Here is a 22,623-nt window from a genome sequence, read left to right on the forward strand (position 1 = left end):
AGCACAGGCTCCAGACGCGCAGGCTCAGTAGTTGTGGCTCACGGGCTTAGGTGCTCCGCGGCATGTGGGATCTTCCCAGACCAGGGCTCGAACCCGTGTCCCCTGCATTGGCAGGCAGATTCTTAACCACCGAGCCACCAGGGAAGCCCTGGACATCTTTCTTAAGCCTCAGGTCTTTCTAGCTATTTACTGGTTATTACCACTTGAACGAATTGCCATTGTCTCAACTGGTTCTTATGCTCTGAAACAGCTCACCCTTCAGAATCCCCATCTTCCAAAAACTCCACCACTGTCCCAGGCAATCAGGCTCAAAATCTTGCCAACCTGACCTCTAATGCCCAGACCAAATCTATTTCAGAATGCCACCTTTCCTACAACAGCATCTTAAATCTGCGCTCTCGTTACTTCCTCTTGGAGTTATATGACACTCCCCCTAACGGCCTTCCTTCCAAAGTTCTATCTTTACAGAACCCACCAGCTAAGCTATTCCCATTGCACCATATCCCTGACACTGGCAGTGGTTCTGCAATCTTCTATCTGGTTTTCAGGCTTTCCCCAAAGCTGGTTCCCAGTGTATCCAGTACATTGGCACAATGCACAAATGCTGTGCATTTCCAAATCAACTGCTCCATTCAAGCAGGTACAGTCTCTCCCATTGTCCTCGGGACAGATGATCACATTTTTGCCCTGCATTATAACCTAAAACGATGATAGAACTGAGCGGTTCAGGAGCTCAGAGGTGAGGGACAAGGTGTGGGTGAAGGCAGCAGCCTCCAAATGGTTGTGCCTGTGTGCAGCTGGGAGATGAAGGAGTGAGTGAGCTATGTAAGGAAGATACCTATCAACTATTTTACCTTTTTCATTAAGTACAGTGGGGCAAACAGACTGTGGGTTAAGTTTGTTCTCTATCCTTTTGAGCTAGTCCAAAAGCTGTACAGTATTCATAAGCTTGAGAGTTATTTATGCTTCTGATAAAACAGACTCAAATCTAGAACTGGAGTCGAAAGAAAAGACTTCAATGAAAGACTGATGCATAAATTATAAAAGTACAGATTCAAACAGATTTAATTTAAAAAATGGAACATATCTTACAGAAGTTAGAAATGTTATCCCTCTCTGGGCCCTATAGAAGATGCACAGACCTTCCACAGCTCATAGAAGAAAGACTGTGTAGACAATTTTGATAAAGAATTGAGGGACAATTCAAAAAGAGTTTATAAAGAGAGAATCAGGAGGCAGAAAATGCTTGAAGAGGCTTGGTCCTCTTCAGAAATTGTTCTGGAATGCCGTTTCACTTGTATCAATATCATGTTCCTGGATGAGGGAATAAGACATAGAATTTTAGAATTTCAGTTCAAAACCTGAAATGTGAACTCTTCGTTGTTTTGGACTTTGATTAGAGATTCTAAATCATCATTAATTGGAACACATAGGTAATCTCTGGGCTTTAAGGCTAAGTCCAGCCCAAGGATTAAGTTTTCACGACCAGGACAGGGCTTTGACCACAGCCCACCACCCACCATGATGAGTGGGGAGCAAATACATTTGAAGGTACTGATGCAGACACCACACCAGACTTCTTACCTTAGCCTTAGGGGCCCGACCCTGCCTTGCCACCAAGGTAAGTACTGTTGGGAATCTACCTGGCCCCCATCCCACATTTCAGTGCTGAGCAAGTGTACCAATACCTTGCCTCTGAGTTGCTTTCCTGGTACTGATCTCAGAGCACTCTAATTGCCCAGATGTTCCTGTCTCGCTCACTGCACGTAGCTCAGGCAGACAGCAACGACCGCATTCACTGCCACAGCCCTGACATCTAGCACCAGGCCGGCACATGCGAGGCGTATATTATAGTATGAGTACACAGCAGAGCCAGCCCCACAGGAATATATATATATATTTTGGCCATGCCACATGGCATGCAGGATCTTAGTTCCCCGCCCAGGGAATGAATCTGTGCCCCTTGCAGTGGAAGTGTGGAGTCTTAACCACTGGACCACCAGGGAAATCCCAGGATTATATTATTAAGACAAATTCTAAGCATTAGAATTGCTGGGTCACAGGTATACATATATATATTTAGGGCTTCTGAACGATATTATAAAAAGTATCTCCATAAAAGTGGAACCAGCTTATTCTCTCATCAGTAGTATATAAATGAATGCCCATTTACCAACCTTGGTTGGACATTTAATTTTAGAAATCCTGTCCAGGGATAGGCAAGATGAAGGCCAGGCATAACTTTTAAGTTCTTGGTCCTCAGCCCTGGGCGAGATGATTTCTAACATAAGGTGCTGACCTCACGTCCTGCTGCTCCATCCTTGGTTCAGTTATCTCCAGCCACACAGGCATTTCTGCTGTCCCTCAAACATGCCAGGCAGAGCCCAGCCTTAGGGACTCTGCACAGGTCTTCTCTCTGCCTGGGACACTTGTCCCCCAGCTATCTCCATGGCCAACTCCCTCAACACCTTCAAGTCTCTGCTCCCGTGTCAGCTTTGTAGTGTGGCCTATCCTGACCGCCCTATTTAATATCACCACATTCAGCACGCTGATCCCTCTGATCCTGCTCTACTTTTTTTTTTTTTGCGGTACGCGGGCCTCTCACCGCTGTGGCCTCTCCCGTTGCGGAGCACAGGCTCCGGACGCGCAGGCTCAGCGGCCGTGGCTCACCGGCCCAGCCGCTCCGCGGCATGTGGGATCTTCCCGGACCGGGGCACGAGCCCGTGTCCCCTGCATCGGCAGGCGGACTCTCAACCACTGCGCCACCAGGGAAGCCCTGCTCTACTTTTTAATAGCACTTATCATCTCCTAGCATCCTATGTGATCTACTTATATATTACGTTTATTGTTTACTGTCTCCTTCAGCTAGATATACGTCCCATAAGTGCAGGGAACATCGTCTGTTTTGTTCACCTAGTAGATAGTGAAATGCCTGCAGAATGAATGAATGAATGGCATGGAACACGAGAAGTCCAGTTTATGGATGATATCACCACTGGAAGGACTCCCACTTGAGTGGGCCTTCTGGGTTCTGTACCTGGTTCAATTTCTTGAATTCCACCACTTGGAAGAAGATGTGCTCGAGGATATGTCTGGCATCTTGCTGGTCCTTTGGTAGTTTATTGGTGACTCCAAGGATGTCACCACACTTCCTGATGTAGAATTCCAGGTCTTCTTCAGTACCTAAGCACAGTTGGGGCAGTCAGATTCACCCTTGACTCTGCCCTTCCCCAAGTACAGACTTACTGCGGTTTGGGTATCCCTGTCAGGTTCCTACATCTCTCAAGATCACTCACCTCTCCCTTGGGTAATGTGACCAAAGGACTTAAACAGTGACAAACTAACTGTAGAGATCTCTGATGTGCTGTTTTTGTAAATTAGGACAAAAGTGTGACACTCCTAATTAGAAAAAAGCTAGCCAGGTTCTGGCTCGCTATTACCAGATCTGGCATTCCTACATTACAAAGAACAGGAGCAACCAGGGGGGAATCAAATTACCATTCTCTGATTGCCGCAAGGATCATTATGTGAAGGACATATGGGTATTTTATTTTATTTATTTTATTAAAAAAATATTTTTTGGCCGCATCATGCAGCTTGCAGGATCTCAGTTCCCTGACCTGGGATCGAACCCGCGCCCCCAGCAGCGGAAGCGTGGATTCTTAACCACTGTATTGCCAGGGAAGTCCCAGGGGTATTTTAAATAGCATTTACTATAGCAATATTACAGGAAAGGAAATAAAAGAAAGAAAAAAATCATCCATAATTCTCTGTGTAACCATCCCCAGCCCTGTATCAAGGATGGACAGCCATTACTGCCCTACTTATGCTACACTGTAATTTCTTTTCTTCCCCTCTGATTTGCATTTTTAAAGTTATGATAGAAATGATCTCTCACTCTAGCTCTACCCCCACCAATACTTCCTAGGGTAATTACTGCCATGTATGCCTACATGTCTACATATGTGTAAAAAAACGGGATCAAACTATAATAGTTCTGTAAGTTGCCGTCATCATTTAACGATGTAACATGGACATTCCATGTCAAAGCTTATGCTCCACATCTTTCTTTTAACAGATGTATAATATTCCACTTTGTCTCATATTTTTTTTAACCAATTCTCCTACTGATGGACTATTAGACTGTTTATTTTTTGAATGCTACAATTAATATCTCTATATCTTTTCTGTTATGCATTTCTACTAGGATTTCTGCAGGATAAACCACTAGAAACAGAAACGCAGGGTCAAAGGGTCTGATCCTGCACAGGTCTATTATTCCCACTGGACTAATTACTAGGTCTTGCTAATTTCTGATTGCCTAGCACCTACCACAATGCCTGGCATGGAACAGGGATGCAGTAAAGGTGTCTGACATTGAACTATTTTCATTTTTGCACATTCCTTTCTGGTCTTCGAGCACATTTAGATGTTCACATAGTTGGGATCCTACTCTAAGTACGGTTTTATATCTTGCTTTCTTCATTTAGGAATCTCAGTGTCACCCCCTGGCCTTTGTAACCCTCTTTTATAATGACTACATATTGTCCCACTGATTGAATGTGGTGCAATTTACTACCATTTCCCTGTGAGTGAACACTAAGGCTATTCCCAACTGTATTTTATTTTTTAATACGTAATGTCGTAGCCATCTGTGTACCTTCATTTATCTCCCTAGGTTAGATTCCCAGGAGTGGGGTCACTGCCTCAATTTTCTGCCCCTGAGTCCATGTGTGCAGGCCCACCTGCTGTGCTGGAGGAAGGGCACGTCAGGAGGAGCACGGGGCCGAGAGTCAGGAGCACCACTCACCCTGCAGCTGTGCGGCCCGGAGCCTCATTTCCTCACCCACGGGTCAGGGTGGGCACACTTGACTCTCTCTAGAATCCCTTCCAATTTGAAGTCTCTGTAATTCTCTTGGCCCTGACTGAATTTTTTTATTCAATGGCTCCTGTGACCAATGGCCTAGATTTGCTAAGAGGCAGCCAGAGTCAGAATTCATCCTGGGGTCCCCCAACAGGTCAGAACTAAAGACACACAGGAATTAAAGCTGACACCCTGGCCTCTGCTTGGCACCATGCTCTAGCTCACTGAGCTAACTGACCCCTAGGGAAACAAGCCACATCATTCACATGAAATAAACAAAAATTGTGCTTTTATACTTCCATTCATATTCTGTTCTCCCTAAACAAACTCTAAGCTTTCTTTCATGGCAAATCTCAGAAATTCACAATTTAATAAAACCCACAAAAGAAAACAAACAAGAATTTGACCACACTCACACTTATTGGTGATCTGAGCAAGCCGGGCCTTCTCAGAGGAGAACGTCTCATCTAAGTCAAACAGCTCCAGCGGAGGGGGTGATAATTCCCTGAAACTAGGCGGGAAAACCTAAAAGGCAATAAGGTCTTTCATGAAAGAGCGCATCCAAAGCCATAACTGACAGGTGATGAGACGTAAGGAAAATGAGACGACGAACCGCCCAGCGCCCATCACCTCCTTCCGCCCTAACCCATGAGACCACAGCAAGCAAGACGGCAGCCCAGTGCAAGCAACCCAGCAGAACCAGCTCCAAGCACGCCGCCAAACTCTCCAAGCTGATGTACCAGCGCCCGTTAACTCATGCAAGGACACACAGCTTGGGGCTTATCCAGCTTATTTGCGTTTTGTGCAAATTTGTGTTGAACATTTGATTGTATGAGTCCTTTCTCATCTGATGATGAGTTCTTCAGGGGCAGAAATTGGGGAAACAGATGTAGATTAATGTAGAAAGTGCTGAACTTATAGCCAGAATTCGCAGGTATGTAGCAGGTATGTAGTGGTATGCTGATAAATGTTGAGCTATCACTCAAAACAAGAGGCCTGATCTGTAGCATTTGTCATTTCCTGTTTTGTAAACACCTCCACTGTGGCCGATTTTCAGGTTACCAAGGTGAAGTCAACTGGCTCATAACATTCCAGAATGTGGTGGGATAAGACAATTTTGAAGGCAAGTGGAGCTCACACCGGACTGGAATGTTGAAAAATAACCTATAGACACATGACTGTCCCCTGGGCTCTTAGAACTGTGCTGTGAATCTGAGTGCCTGTTGCCTGGAGAGCTCAAAGCTTTCTAGCACAAAGCTCTTCCTCCTTTTCAGCCAGGTATTCTCATATATGCCCTTCAACCGCACAAGATAGGAAACGTTTAACAGCCAGAGAGGTCCACACCCGTGATTCCTCAGTTGGGAACTACACCAAATGGAAGTCCCTGTAGAATACTAACAGGTTTGGTCTCTATGCATGTTTCGAGCCAGAGAAACATGACCACAGTGGTGAGAGGCCCGCGTACCGCAAAAAAAAAAAAATAATAATAAAATAAAATAAAAAAATAAAAAGAACTGTGCTGTGAATCTGAGTGCCTGTTGCCTGGAGAGCTCAAAGCTTTCTAGCACAAAGCTCTTCCTCCTTTTCAGCCAGGTATTCTCATATATGCCCTTCAACCGCACAAGATAGGAAACGTTTAACAGCCAGAGAGGTCCACACCCGTGATTCCTCAGTTGGGAACTACACCAAATGGAAGTCCCTGTAGAATACTAACAGGTTTGGTCTCTATGCATGTTTCGAGCCAGAGAAACATGACCCCATGAGGAGGCCAGCCCCACACGAGGCCAGCTGGTGAGGGAGGGGCAAACAGCGGGGCTCTGCGGCAGGATGCCCCCACCACACCCACTCACCGCTGGCTGAAGGGCTGGCAGCGGCGTCTCAAACTGAGGTTGGATGAGCTGGAGAGGTTCATGTTTCACGTTTAGCTGTTCGTGAGCCCTGTGTTAAGAAGAAGATACAAAAGCAGGAATCAAGATGAGACACGGATGCAAAGCGCGTCTAACTGATCTCACGGTGCTCGTCTCCAACGATCAGGAGGCTCAGCACTTTGGCAACAAAAATAAAAATCACACAAAATGTATTGTTACATGTAATGTAATGATCCTTTCAGGAATCTTCTCTACTGCAACAGACAGCGTGACTGTATTGAGAACTGAAAGGGAAAGTTCATTCAAGTTTCCTATCGGGCTTCTCCTAAATAGGCTTTTAATTTTTTCCCACTGGACACTGTGAATCTTGTAACTCACTGTGTTTCCTTATTTGTTTTCACCATCAAGAGACAGGAGGAGTCAAATCTGAAGTCTGCTTCTGGCGACTGAACAGATCCACAGGATATGCACTTCTGTGTGCTCATTCACTCCACAAGCGTCTACTGAACACCTACTGTGTACCAGGCAGTTTTATCTGCCAGGAGTACAGCAGCAGGGGAAAAAAGAGACCAAGGCAGGCCCTCGTGGGACTGACATTCTAGCGGAATGGAGACACACGATAAACAAAAGCCAAGATGCCAGGGATTAATAAGCATTAGGAAGAAAAGCAAATCAGGAGAGAGGGACAGAGACAGGGAAGGGGCAGGGAGTGGGGCTTTGCCAGAGCAGCCCTGAGTGAGGGGAGGGGCAGGTCAGGCAGTCTCCCTCAGAGGCGTCCCAGGCAGAGGCCAGAGCAAGGAGAAGAGGGAAAGGGGAGCGAGACATTTTCACGGAACAGCAGGGCATCCAGAGCAGCTGTGGCGGAGTGAGAACGGCACGAAGGAGTTAATGAAGTCAAGGGCTGACCTTCCCCCACGGTAGTTTTTTTATTGCGGCTTCCCCTTTGCCTCCGTTCTCCCAAACCTTAATTTGACCTTTTGCATCGGGGTATAGATTGTACAAGCTCTGTGACGTCCTCTGGGAATGAAGCAAATTAAAATATACTCACTCACCCAACTTAAATTGTGTGCTCATTTGTGGCCTTTCAAAATTCATCTAAGCAAGCAAATGCCAAGGGGTGTGGACAAAGTTCATGACCGTTTCTCTGTAGGGGTGCTTTCAGAAAGGAGACAGGTCTATGACCGCAGAAAGACGGCTAGCTGAGCTTATGCCGTCACCACCTCCACTAGTCCCAGATGCTTGGGGAGCGTCTTTCCTAGCAATGAGCAGATGATCCCCACGGAGAGAAGAGAAATAACTTTCCTTGAGCATCTACCACATGCCAACGTGCTGTGCCTGACCCTGTGCGAGGCACTTATTTGATGTAATCCTCAAAACAGCCCTGGACAGTGGGTGTAATCTCTTACAGAAGAGGAAACAGAGGTATAGAGTCGAAGTAGCTCCCCAAGGTCATGTGCTTAGGAAGCAACAAAGGCAAGATCAGAACTCAGACCTGGCTAATCCCTGCCAACCAGAAGCCCCACGACTCAGTCTACCCAGATGGCAGAATTAGAGGCAGTTCTAAGCTAAAGGTCCTAGTACCCACACACAAAGAACCCTGATGCCAAGTCCTGGCCTTGGTCATTCTAGCCATGATATTCTGTCTTCTGTCCCTAGGTAGAGCTGACTGTGCTGAAGCCCTGTGTAAGTAATAAAATAAATTCCATTAAGTCTTCCCTTTCTCCACTCGGCTCACCACCTGCCCAAATCTTCCTCCTACTAGTAGCCAACATGTACTTGATGGGGGTGGGGAATGGGTGGAGAAGGTAATCTTAAAAGCAAGCAAAACCTAATTCAGAAAGATGATCAATATGGGAAAAGGGGAAGAATAAATGCCATTGCTATACACAAATCTGTGAAATGGGGCTGCTCTATATTCCAGAATACTCTGGCCTGACCTTTGGTGGTGCATTTTCACCGCCCATGTCTCACTCTCCAACCCACCATGAACTCTGAGGGCAGGGACGCCACACTGTTTGTCTCTACCTCACACCCCACAGGCATCAATAAAGACCGGCTGGAAAAATGAAGTCACTTCAGAGCAATACCCTACAGCTGACATAAATATTTAATGACGAATGCAATTTTTACTCAAAAAGAGAAACTGCATTCAAAAGTTGTTACATGTGAATAAAAATACCTAAGAGCTCCATACAGAAACTGTAAACCAGTAACTCCTGCTCTTTGCTGTGGTATGAAAGACAAATACAATTAAAGGAGCCGTCCAAGCCTCTGAAACATCCACCACCTGACTCTGCCGACACTAAAACAGCAGACAGTTCCAATTAATCTCTCATTCAACACTAAAGAATGGTCGTGATGGCCTGGTCCACCTGCATCAGGAGAGAAGCAAGTCAAAACGGCAGAAGCCAGTTGGACTGGAAGCAGCCAGTGGAGCAGCCTGAGGAACTTTTGTTATTCTAAGAAAAGCCCTGAGTTAGAAGGAGAACATCGGAGCTCAAAACCAAGCAAATGAAGAGCCAAATGTGCAGCCAGGATTTACAATCTGGCTGTCACCTGCAGGCTGCAGGTGGTGAGGGGGTGACAGAGATGCCCTGGCAGCTCTGGGGGTGTCAGTGTTGTTCTCTTTTTTAGAGACTCTCTAACTTCCTACAGTAATAAATCTCCAGATAATTTCTTCCCAGGTTCAGGGTTAAGATTGGCTGGATTCAAATTCAGGTGCCACCGAAAACTAGCCGTGTGACCTTAAGCAACTCACTTATCTTCTCTGTGCCTCAGTGTCCTCATATGTAAAATAGGGATAATAACTGTATTATGATTCTTACATGATAAAGCAACGTACATTAAAAAATTAACATGGTACTTGTTAGGCTAAATGCAGTTCAAATGACAACTAGTAATGAACTTCCTTGCCTGGACATACCTTGCCTTTGCTCAGAAAGCAACCTCCCTGCAGAATGTTCTCTCCCAACACCCCAAACCATCTCCTGAAATCCTCTCACCCCTTAAAGTGCACCACCCATCAGAGGGCCAAGTAGACACAAGTCACCCAGAAATGTTTTTTGAAATCCTCAATGCCTGGCTAAAACGGCCCCTCCTCTTTCTTAAAGCCTTCCCTGCTCACCCCAGTCAGAATCGAATTCTCTTTGCTCATTATGCCATGGCCTCCAGTTTTACATTTACATTACATTTAGCATTAGATTAACCTTGCATCACAGCTTTTGTCTGTCTCCTCCATAAAACCATACACTTTAGGTACGGTACTCAGCACAGTCAGAGCTCTATGAGTGCTTGATGACCTTGAACATAAGTACAGGGCCAGGACGTTAGACAATCGTCTGTAGCTGTGCCTTCAGCCTTTGGTTTATCCAGATGTAGATCCTGTGCCAGGCCAGAGATGCTCAAAAATGTTAGTCCCTGCCCCTGTTGTTAGGAATGCAGAACGCCACCAACAAAGCTGGCATGAAACAGAGTCAAGGACTGGCCTGAAAGACACTCAGGCCTGGCTTGAGATCCCTGGTCCCACCGTGGGAGAAGCCTTTCCCTCTCTAAACCTCAGTTTCCTCAGCTGGAAGTGAGGCAGGTAACTCAGAGGACCACTGAAAGTATTAAATGAAGGCACAGTGTGGCGTGCTTACAGGGTGACTGCCCACCTTGGTTTACCGAGGGGGGGTCTCTGGGACGTGGGACTCTCTGTGCTCAGACCAGGAATGTCCTGGGCAGACCGGAACAAGGTGGTTTCTCTAAATGTCCAATACGGAGCCTGGAACACAGCAGGAACTGACAACTGCCGGCAGTTTCCTCTGTATCAAGCCCCACCCCAAACTCCCAGCTGTCTCGGCCAACCTCATCACAGGTCTGAGAACACGTTCTGCACACCGCACTTGCCGTGCCCCTAACTCCCGGCCCCAGGCTAGTGTTTTCAAACCGAACACTCAATGGAGTGCAGAGCAGCTGAGAGAGCGGAGGTACTGACTTGATGACCTTGGGGAGGGAGGTGGTATCCAGCTGGTAAATGGACAGGTCGAAGAGGGTGGTGAAGTCCCGAGGGTTCTCATCGCCCTCCTGGAGACACACTCGCAGCCGCTCGGACAGGGTGGCCGTGTCGGGCAGCATCATGTAGTCGGAAATCTGAAAGCCACAAGAGGGTTCCTTTCAGCATAGCAGGGGCAAGAATTTACTCTGTCTGGTCTCCAGCGCCTCAGGCCTAAATCTGCAATATTTCTACTCTCTTGCTAAGACATCTCACTGTTCATGATCACTGACAACTAAAGCTTAAATAAGCCACTCTCGGTGGAAAGAAGGACAGAGGTCACCTGGGTAATCCCCAACGCTGACAAAACCCAGCTCTGCAATGATTCATGCTGGTCCACACACAGCTGAATATGGCTGGAGAAGCGCACAACCCTGCTGACTGGTCTCCTTTTCATTACACACTGATCTTGAGGGCTCAGCCATCAATTAAATTCTCAAGTTCATTCCCTTTTCCCATTCTTGTAGGCAACACTTTCCTTCTGTCACTTCAACCATCTAATATGATTTTCTGTCTCTTTTCTGTCTCTTAATTTTAGCTGATGACCTTATTTTCTACATCAGTGAGAAAACAGACACAATCATAAAAGAAAGTCCACAAGCTCCCATTTCAACATCTATCCTCTCTCCACCCACTAGCATCTGGGCCATAGACTCTGCTTTCTCTCCTGTCCTGTGTACGAACCACCTGTGACCCCAGCACAGAAAACCCCTCCTTGGACACTAGACCCCAACCCTTCTCACCTAGCCGAGGACATGCCTGCAGCACTGCTGAGAACCCTTAATGATGACATGTGCTGTCTGTTGGTAACAGTAAAAGACCGGGAAAACCTAAATGACCATCAATAGGAGACTGATTAAATATACCACAGTACAAATAATGGAAAATTCAGTTTTCAAAAAACAAAACAAAAAACAATCAAAAGAAAGCTCTTTATGAATAAGTATGGAAAAACCTCCAAGACATACTGGTAATTGTAAAAAGCAAGGTGCTAGACAGTGTATATACAAAGCGTACATAGCACCATTTGGGTAAAACAAGGGGGAAGGAGAGCATACACATATGCATATTTGCTTATCTCTATGTAAAATATCTCTGGAAGAACATACAAGAAACTGCTAAGACTGCTGTCACTGGGGAGGGGAACCAAGTGGCTGGGCAAAGACAGAAGGAAGACTGTTCACTGTGTATGCTTTTGAATTCCAAACTATGTGAAGGCATTACCTAGTCGAGCAATAAATTTAAGTTTAAATAAATGCATGCTGGCAACCAGGAGTTTGTGTATTCCTAATTTCCCTTTGAACTGCATTTAGCCTTGACTTCTAACAAGGCCAACCTGGTGATAGTTTTAAAAACTGGTCTCTGGGGCTTCCCTGGTGGCGCAGTGGTTGAGAGCCCGCCTGCCGATGCAGGGGACATGGGTTCGTGCCCCGGTCCGGGAGGATCCCACATGCCGCAGAGAGGCTGGGCCCGTGAGCCATGGCCACTGAGCCTGCGCGTCCGGAGCCTGGGCTCCGCAACGGGAGAGGCCACAACAGTGAGAGGCCCGCGTACTGCAAACAAAAACAAAAACAAAAAAACAAACAAACAAACAAAAAACTGGTCTCTGAAGTCACCCACAACATACTGTTCCACATTCTCCAGAGCCAGCACTTGGGGAAACGTGCCTGAGCGTGACGGAAATGAGACATTAAGACAAACAGGCTCACTTTTCCCTATATCCCAAGCGTCGAAAACTCCCCCAATTCTCAAACTATTTTTTTAGACAAGAAACAAGGGAGAAGCATCAGCAAATAAATGCCCTTCCTAGCACTACTCGGCTGTTGTAGAGGCTTCAACCCTCTAATAGGACAGGGATGAAGGTGAGAGCAGTAACAAGGGCGCTGACTATGGCAGAACATACACCCGGGTCACGGCACAGAGATAAGTATGGGCCCAGCAATCCCAAAGGTCCCGTGGCTGATTCTTAGCTCCGCACAGAAGCCTGCTACAAAATCCTAGTTCAGACAAGTAGCAAGGCCTTAGATGTCCAGACAGAAACATAAAAAGAGTGCTCCCCAGGGAGATCAGCTTGGTGCTTTGTGACCACCTAGAGGGGTGGAATAGGGAGGGTGGGAGGGAGAGGCAAGAGGGAGGAGATATGGGGATATGTGTATATGTATAGCTGATTCACTTTGTTATACAGCAGAAACTAACACGCCATTGTAAAGCAATTATACTCCAATAAAGATGTTCAAATAAATAAATAAATAAGTAAGAATAAAAAGAGTGCTCCCAAGACCACTGGTTTTCATGACTTCCTGGCAGATTCTGAGGTTAAAACTTGTTATGTAAATTCCTTCAGCTCTTTATCAAACTATTATTTTATTAAATATCATTTGAAACTGAGCTATTGTCCAGGTTTGAAACCCATTCCAACATAGTAAGATTTGATCTGAAATCACAGGAAGTTTAGATTTTCAGAATTTCTTACTGTACAATGTTACTGGGCCCAGTGTTTTACTTTCCAAAGCCCTACAATACAAAGAATGTTTTTCACCAGGTCTCACAACTGGAAGATATATGAAACTGCACGGTTTTATTTAGAGAAAGGCCTTAACGACACTCCCCTCCTCTGGTTTCTCCTGATGCTTCCCTTTGGAACCAGCCCAGTGCCACACGTGGTGGAGTGTGAACAACAGAGCAGTAGAAAAGGCTCAGGCTCCGGAATCAGCCTGAAGTCGGTGTTAGGAATGGCTTGAGCAGTATTAATCTAAGTGGGAACCTTGAAGAATTTACTTACTTCAGTTTCCTCAGCTAGAAAACAGGAATGACAGAAACTTAGCAGGAGCAAAGTGGCCACACAGGACAGGGGCAGATGCAGCACCTCTTGGCGCTGCTTCCCTCGAACCACGACACTCTAAGTAGGATTGGCGGCTGTCAAAGATGCCGTCCACTCAGAGTTGGGTCCTGTGAGACCTGAAAAGTGAATTCCTGGCTGTACCCCAATTCTTCTGTTTTGGGGGCGAACATCACTTTTCAGGAGAAATTTAAGCAAAACAGCTCCACACTTAATGTTTCCCTGTAAAGGAGTATTTTAGACATAGGGCTCTCGCGTTTGCTAACCCTAGTCAGCCCCTGGGTTTCCCAGCGAAGTCAGTCCTCAGCTGAGGGCAGAAGCAGCCAGCGGGCAGCCATTTCTGATGGCCTCCGCCCACCTCCTGCTACCCATCGCCAAGAAATCATTTTCCTGATATTTCAGAGTTTAAGAAACACAGAACTAAAGGAAGAACGAGTAGACTTTGAATTAGGAGACCTGGGTTTGAGTCCCAGCTCTGTAATTGCTTGCTCTTTGGGCATATTACAATCCTGCAGCATTTCAGTTTCCTCATCTGTGAAATGAGAATAAGACCATCTACCTCCCAGGGCTGTGGTGAGGTTTACAAAGGATGATTTATGTGGAAGTATGTGATATACAGTGCTTGGTAGATAATAAATACAAGAGTTTTTTTAAAAAGTCTTGATAGATATATAGCCCTTTATACAGCCTTTAGTTTAACAAGTAAATTTACATCTATTCATTTCAGCCTCACAATTATCCTGTGAGACAAAGAACACAGGTATTAGTGTCCCCAAAACTAATGAGAAAAATACGATGAAAAAGGTCCGAAATAACCTGCTTAAGGTCCCAGGGCTCATGGTGGAGCGGGACCTAGAATGTAGTTACTGGTTCCTAGTCCAGTGCTGGTCTCACCACTCTGATTTGTCTGTTAAGTATTATCATAATGCCCTTAGGATTGTTATTCCTAAAGGCAACAAAATGAGAGTTTAAAACTTAAATTCTGATGATCTTTGTTTCTTCATGAAAAAATTATTTTTATATCCTTCATATTTTTGAAAGAAGTATTTCTCTACAGATACTGACTCTGAAAGTTTGGGCCAGAGAGCATATATTAAATTAAATTCCAATTATTACATATACAGAGAGAGGCTCCCACCCCATTGAACTCTATGACGAATTATATAATTCATTTATTTTTTTACAACATGGCCTTCATCTCGCCAAAAAGCATCACTTCTTGCCATCTGTCTAACAGATAAAGTAAGAGATAGATATTCCTTTGGAACTGTTAGAAGTGGTGCTGAGAAGCTGGACCCATTTTTCATTTCAAAGTTTTTTTTTTTAATGATTCATAACCTCCTACCTCTGGGTCCTCAGCATCAATCTGGTTTAGGTGGATGTCTCCTGTTGTAAGCCACTGGAAAACAACATCCTAAATTTAAAAAAATCAACATAGAATTACCCATTTGGTTATTTGAGAAAGCTGAGGGCAGGACTAGAGAATTAAACCAATCAAGAAAAATGATAAAGGGAAAGAGAATACACACCAGTGATTTGAAAAAGGGTAGCCACCCTTATCTTGCTGAAATCATATGAAAACTGCAAAGTTTTCCTTACCCTAGTGCCATTTTTATTATTGGAAATTTATCATTTATCTTAGGGCACTCTAACCTTTCATCACCAGCCAGAATTTATTAAAATTTGTTCACTGTTCTGAAACAATCCCTGTGTAATGTGCTGATGACAGTCTGGATTTAAAAAGTACAATATAACAAGATGCCCCCAGCACGTGATAAAGACGTTGGAACTTCACGTAGATTCTACAGAAACAAGATCCTTTTTTTTTTTTGGCCGCAGCTCACAGCTTCTGGGATCTTAGTTCCCCAACCGGGGATTGAAACCAAGCCCTCGGCAGTGAAAGTGCTGAGTCCTAACCACCACCGGATTGCCAAGGAATTCCCAGAAACGAGATCTTAAATCAATCTCTCAATAAGACAATAATCCTTAAGGCTGAAGGAACTTATTTCATTAATGAGAAAGCTCAGTGGGACCTTCTCCCCCTGGTTGAGTGAGTCACCGGCATCACGCCAACATCCAGCTCTGGCCTGCACCCTGTCACCCTTCACAGGACATGTTTCCTCTGCACTTGCCATGCCTTTCCCTCCTTCCCCGCCTCAATCAGGGACAGTCCTATCATAACCCCTCCTAAATCCCACTCGTGCTGGCCAGCCCCTCCCCCCACTCACACCTTCCCTGCCTTCATTCAGGTCCTTGTTCCTTCTCTGCCAGCCTCCTAACTGGCTCCAGATTGCCCTCTCCCTTCCATCTTCTGCACTCACAGATCTGACTAGGCCCAAGGCTGCTGGACACTCTACAAGGGCTCCCCGTGGCTTTTCGAAGAAAGTTTGAGTTCCTAGGCTCTATACGGGAGGCCCTGCTTGGGTATGCTCCTCCCCACTTCTCCAGGGGGGCTCCCAGCCCGGGGTGGTGTGCTTAGAAACGATCGCCACGTCCTTCTGGATTTACTTCTCTGTCTCTCACATTCTCTCTCAGGGTCCTATATACTTTTCAGAGCAGAGACTATGCCTGACTCATCTTTGTATCCTTAGTGTCTGGTGTATAATGGGTTCTGAATAGCTGGTTTTAAATGACTAGATGAACTCAGCAGTATTTTTTTTTTAATGACAGGAAAATCATACATATTATTCATTAGACAACAGAGAAGAGCTTACCATGATTTTGCTGTTTTCTTCTTTATCCAAATATTGGTCACTGAACATGTGACATGAGCCAAGCACTGCCAGTTTCCCACCTTGGTTCTGTTGATGACAAGGCAGTGTCAGATATTCAGATCTCAAAATGTACCACGTGCGTTTCAGTCCCCAAACACTTATCATTACAACCATGTGAGCAAATGTCTTATATACTAAGAAGTGCCAATTCACATGGGCATTTTAATGGTCTAGAAATGTCAATTATGATAACAACTATATTCCAACCTGCTTCTCAATTTAGACACTTCTATACCCTTCAGTTTGACTTTAATAGAAAGCAGTGTGAATTCGTTCGACAGTATTTTCCCACTGTTAGTGAAATTATAAATGAATATCATAATCTTAAAGGAAAAAACAGACAAATCCATAGATAATCTATAAAGATTTAGACATTTATGAATACCAAAAAACAGTATTTAAGATCCAAACAGAAAACTAAGCCACAAGCATGAAAAATTCACAAAAGAAACGACTGGTTAATAATAAAAACTTTAATATTAGTAATTTAAAAAAATCAAAACAAAGTACTTTTTCCTATCAGATTAATAAGAAAAAGTGACTTTAATAAACAGTGTTGGTCAGGTTTAGTGAAGTAACTTCTTTGACACAATGTTGCTGAAACTGTCAACAAATGCAACAAAGCAGTATAAAATATACCAAAAACTCTGCACAACTTTATAGTCATAATCACAAAAGATTAGAAACAAATCCAAATGTTCACCCACAGAAATATGGTTAAGAATAACGGAACCTCCCCCAGTTGTTAAATTATATATTAGAAAGGTTTCTCAACAATATGGGAAAATGCTTCTGTCATAACATTAGGCTAAAAAAAAAGTGTACCATCAATTGTACAGCTATTGGAGCTTAAAGCCCGTGAGGCAAGTAAACAAAAATGAGGCACAAGCAAAAGTGGGAGAAAATGATCAAAACATCAGCCTGGGCTGCCTCAGCGTAGTGCATCTCTGCATTTAAAAATTTTTCTACAATGAGCATATATTATTTTTGTAATGAGAAAAAAACAGTGCAATATTAAAAACACAAAATGAAATCAGATTTTCTAGCAACATCACATACAGAGAACAGGCACAACTGCAACCACACTGGGAAAGAATGACACCTAAGCAGAGTTGTTTAGCTACAAATGCACAAATTCTGTAATAAAACAAAATTTGCAAAACAAACTCTGACCTGTCCCACATTAAAAGCAAATGCTTCAGAGGAAAAATAATACGATTACTATACCATAACCACTGCAAACAGATAGGTTACTGAGAATAGGAAGTGAATTGGGTGGAATTCTATAGAAATAGCAGGGACGTGACTGAATGAACTGGGCTGTGATTTGAATCCCTGTAGGTGAGTAACACCTACACCTCTACTCACAGTCAGATTTATATTATCTTTTCCTTAGTATACAGTTGACCCTTGAACAAAATGGGTTTGAACTGCATGGGTCCACTTACTAGCGAATTTTTTTCAATAGTAAAGAGTACTGTACTACACGATCTGTGGTTGGTTGAATTCGCAGACGCACAACCGCATATACAGAGGACTGACTCTGTAACACACGATTTTCCACTGTGCGGAGGGCTGGCACCTCAAACCCCTGCACTGCTCAAGAGTCAACTGTATTTTCTTTTCCCTACCTCATTTATTTCAAATAGATTATACATCGTCTTTTAATCCTTTTATTCTGTCTTGACTGATTCTACCATTGTCTTCAGCTTCCTTTTCCAGCATCTGTCTATAATTTGTTCCAATTAATAAGAGTATGTCTACTCAAGGACCAATTTGCTCCTTCAGTGTTAATGAGTCTATCCCAGTAAACCAAAGACCTAGAAAGGACCATGATAAGCTCAATGAAGGCAATGGCCCTGGGCAAGGAGACAGAACGCCCCGCCCCGGTGCTAGCCTGGCCCTGCTATGGGTTCCAGACGGAGCCTCTCCCTGGGATCACTGCTTCATCTCACCAATAAGAGTGACAGGCAACAACCTCTCTGAAAGATTGTGTTTATAAGGCAGGACTAAAAGCCTATCAGGAGGAGAAAATGGGCTTTAAATAGCTAGGCAATGAGCACATGATAATCTCATGAATTCTAGAAGAATCACCACACTTAGCACAGAATTCTGTACCCAACAGATGCTCCAAAAAAATCCACTGATTAAGCCAGGTAAAATCTCTGTGCACAGTTAAAAAAGTCAAATAATTATAACAGTTCTAGTATTATACTACCAGAGGCCCCTTAAGATGGTGTCTCATTACTTTTATGCCTATAAACAGACATTTAATGTAAACAGTTATTTTCCACATCTTGAATCATTTAATAACATGTTAATTTGGTTCTTTTTGGCTGTGCCGTGGGGCATGCGGGATTTTAGTTCCCGGACCAGGGATCGAACCTGTGCCCCTTGCAGTGGAAGCACAGAGTCTTAATCACTAGACTACCAGAGAAGTCCAATAACACTTTAATTTTAAAACAGTATTTCCTGCTGTTTAGGAGAGACTAACTACCATTAATAGCTATACCAATTTTGTCTAAATATCATCTTTCAAACACAGCATAGACATTTATTTACTTCCTAATAAAAATGACGTCAGAGCTTTTAAATATGAGAGGGAAAAGTAATACTTAGGTCCCACAAAGAAAAATAGAATCACGTGTAGCTAGAGACATGCAAGTCTCTGGAGAAAAACTGAGAGGTCAGCTGGTGAATTCCAAGTCTTGGTAGACAGATGAAGGTGAATTCAGCAAACATGAATTAAAAGGCAGTGGATACGTGGGGTGATAATGAGGATGGCTGTGTCCTCTGGGAACACCTGTTCCCACATTTTGTGGGGTTTCCAGGATGAGAACTGAACAACTAGTCTTCTGGTATGTTTTCCTGGGATACACTAAAATACCAGCAGCACAATTCTGTGCACTGTGGTATAGGTTGCTAACTCAACCTTTCTCTGAATGGATTCTCTTACACTGAGGGTGAGAGCTGGTAGTCAGAGACAGTTATACTACAGTAGCCTCATGCTACAGTGGAAAGGCTTTGGATCTAGAATAAGAGCTAGGTATAGTCTTGACTCCATCAATGACTGGACAATCCACTGTTTCCCCATAAGTAAAATGTAGTTAATTGAAATCCTACTTCACAGGACTATTGTGAAGACCAATGAGAAAATATGGGAGTTCCCTGGTGGTCCAGTGGTTAGGACTCCATGCTTCCACTGCAGGCGGGCATGAGTTCAATCCCTGGTCGGGGAACTAAGATCCCACATAGTGGCGCAGCCAAAAAAAAAAGAGAAAATATATGAAACCCCATGGAAACTAAAGAAGTTCTTACTATTTCAGTAATAAAAATTACATAACCACCCTTATCTAAGAAAGGCTGTACCTTTGAGTGATAGAAAGCCAGGATGGGTCTGTTAAGTGGGAAACAGACAGAGCCTGTGGACAGAACAGCCACTGCTGGTTTCATGACACTCAATGTGGCACCAAAAGGATAGACAAAGGTGAGAGCCCTGAAAGAAATAAAGAAATATTCAAGGGTTTTTTTAATGAATAAAAAAATTTTGAAGATAATCTCAGTGTTTCTTGAGCAAGTCACAATCAAACAGAAAATATTCTATAAGCTTTGGTTTGTTAACTTAAAATTAGTATCACTCTAGCTACAGGTTTAATAAAGCATTTTAAGAAATGTGAGTATAAATTAACAATTTACAATCGTACGTGTAAATGACTGTAACTGGAAAAACTAAAGTAGCCCCAACGGAGGAAGAGGAAGAAGAGGGGGCCTCATCTAAGAACGAACCAGAGCTACACATGAGCCTGCTCTGTGTAACAATGTCTTAGATGTAAATACTTTCCTCTCCCTTATAAATTTGACTGATGTTCTCTCTAAGAATGAGTATCTGTCATCAGAAGGGTATGCTACCTGTTGAGTGCTTATATCGATAGAGGCATGTATTTATCCCACACTGGACACTTTTACACAGACCTGCTTTGGAGTCCCTCCTCTTCTCTCCCCTGTCCTAGCAAAGACCGCGACTGTCTTGAGTGAATCAGTACTTGGCGCAATGTACTCCTAGAAAGGGTGTGGGATGGAGGGGATAAGGGTGGGGTGCAGACCTAGGGGAGGCCAACCCCAGCACGGGGGGCTTAGGGGTTTAGTGAAAGAAAGATGGAGCTCTGCAGAGGTATGTGTTTGAAGGAAGTGTCCTCAGCAAGGAGAGAAACGGGAATCTTAAAACCAAAGCATACAACTGGAAACCGGGGCGGGGGGCGGGGAATGGGCACAGGGAATGCCCATGAAGAGCTCCTTATGCAGACTTTAATTTTCCTTCCTCTTAGACCATTCTTTTTAGCTTAAGTTTTAAATTATTTCCTAATTTAAAATGGTTAGTTTTCCCCATCCCTTCAGTAAAGTCTCACCTACCGCTATGACTTCTGTGTCTCATCGTGGTTGAGAAGGGGTACCTGCCCCACGTTCCCCATTCTCCTCCTTCCACCCCTACCCCAGCAGTATCCCAGTAAGGGGGTGCAGCCCATGATTTCCAGGACAAGAACAGAAAAAAATGAGCAGTTGCCAAGGAGGAAGAAAAGGTAAGTGGGAGAAATAGTTCTGTGCACGTCAGGGCACATCCTTCCCCACACCTTCCCCAAATGCACTCAAGGGAGATAATTCTTAAGGAGGAAGGTAGAATGGTTATATGACAGAAATTGGCAACCTATTATTTACACTCCTCTATTTCTTTTATTATTACTAAGAAATCAATCAGACTGACTTTTATTTATTTATTTATTTTTTTGTGGTACGCGGGCCTCTCACTGCTGTGGCCTCTCCCGTTGCAGAGCACAGGCTCCGGACGCGCAGGCTCAGCGGCCATGGCTCATGGGCCCAGCCGCTCCGCGGCATGTGGGATCCTCCCAGACCGGGGCACGAATACGTGTCCCCTGCATCGGTAGGTGGACTCCCAACCACTGCGCCACCGGGGAAGCCCCCGACTGACATCTGGATAAGACTTTAAGCATAAGGTTGAACACCCACCCCCAAACAAATACAGGACTTTTCCTAACCAAGTGTGAATGAGTAAGATTAGCCGGGAGAGTGTATTCCTGGAAGAGGGAGCAGATACGTGAAGGCCCTAAGGTGAGAGAGGGCTTAGCATACTTAAGGAATCAGAACAAAGTCAGTGTGGCTACGGCTGAGTAAGAGAAGCAAAAAGGGACATGATAAAAAATGGGGCTAAATGAGACTTTGAGACTCCATTAGGTCAAGATATTTCAAAGCACAAAGCAGGACTGCTTATCCCACCTCAAAGCCTCCCAAGACACTGTGCTGCTTCTGGGATGACCCAGGAAATTAACAACCTGCCATCTGCCCTTCACGACAACTACTGAGGAAGTAATAATGGTCACGTCACAGGTAAGGTACAATAATGTCCTCTACCTTACAGAGCACTTCCACAAGTACTGCCCCACTGGAGTTTCCCAAGAACTCTGTAAGATTAACACTGTCCCCATTACACAGATATGGCAACTGAAGCTAAGAGTTACTTTGCCCTGGGTCACCCTGCAAGCAAGGCATGAAGTCAGGAACTTCTAAATCCTTCTAACTCCAAGTCCACAGTTCTTTCACTTATTCACCAAGAATCAGATTGTGATTCTTGAATGTCAAAAATGTCCACTTATGATATATGTTGCTATACATTTTCCCCTTTATGACTTTACCTTGGTTTCATACTAAGAAAGGTCTTTTTTTAAAATATAAATTTATTTATTTATTCATTTATTTAATTTTTGGCTGCATTGGGTCTTCGCTGGTGCACGCGGGCTTTCTCTAGTTGCAGTGAGCAGGGGTTACTCTTTGCTGCTGGGCGCAGGCTTCTCAATGTGGTGGCTTCTCTCGTTGCAGAGCACAGGCTCTAGGCACGCGGGCTTCAGTAGTTGTGGCACACGGGCTTCAGCAGTTGTGGCTCGCGGGCTCTAGAGCGCAGGCTCAGTAGTTGTGGTGCACGGGCTTAGTTGCTCTGCGGCATGTGGGATCTTCCGGGACCAGGGCTTGAACCCGTGCCTCTGCATTGGCAGGCAGATTCTTAACCACTGCACCACCAGGGAAGCCCAAGAAAGGTCTTTTGTACTCTAAGATTACAAAACATTCACCTATAGTTTCTTTTAGTGCTTTTTATGGTTTCATTTTTAATATTTAAAGATTTAATCCATCTGAAATATATTCTGGGGTGTGGCATGAAAATGCAAATGTTTTTCCAA

General features: G+C 44.3%; 1 protein-coding gene across 4 annotated transcripts in view; it reads right to left on the reverse strand.

The window, feature by feature from the left end:
* Nucleotides 1-1,047: 1,047 nt before the first annotated feature.
* The window catches only part of IFT52 (intraflagellar transport 52), a 32,895-nt gene continuing 11,319 nt past the window's right edge, over nucleotides 1,048-22,623 (reverse strand). For 2 of the 4 annotated variants that reach the window (XM_028483329.2, XM_007123028.4), the window contains 8 exons: nucleotides 19,748-19,874; nucleotides 16,319-16,405; nucleotides 14,950-15,018; nucleotides 10,709-10,863; nucleotides 6,715-6,802; nucleotides 5,281-5,389; nucleotides 3,038-3,183; nucleotides 1,048-1,314 (listed from right to left, as the gene is read on the reverse strand). In XM_028483329.2, coding sequence (XP_028339130.1) covers nucleotides 1,267-1,314; nucleotides 3,038-3,183; nucleotides 5,281-5,389; nucleotides 6,715-6,802; nucleotides 10,709-10,863; nucleotides 14,950-15,018; nucleotides 16,319-16,405; nucleotides 19,748-19,874 — 829 coding nt within the window. In that variant the 3' untranslated portion in view covers nucleotides 1,048-1,266. The remainder of the gene's footprint in view (nucleotides 1,315-3,037; nucleotides 3,184-5,280; nucleotides 5,390-6,714; nucleotides 6,803-10,708; nucleotides 10,864-14,949; nucleotides 15,019-16,318; nucleotides 16,406-19,747; nucleotides 19,875-22,623) is intronic. The other 2 variants (XM_055082126.1, XM_028483330.2) reach the window with 2 other exon arrangements.

This window comes from Physeter macrocephalus, unplaced genomic scaffold (genome assembly GCF_002837175.3).
Source record: "Physeter macrocephalus isolate SW-GA unplaced genomic scaffold, ASM283717v5 random_20, whole genome shotgun sequence".
Classification (NCBI taxonomy): Eukaryota; Metazoa; Chordata; class Mammalia; order Artiodactyla; family Physeteridae; genus Physeter; species Physeter macrocephalus.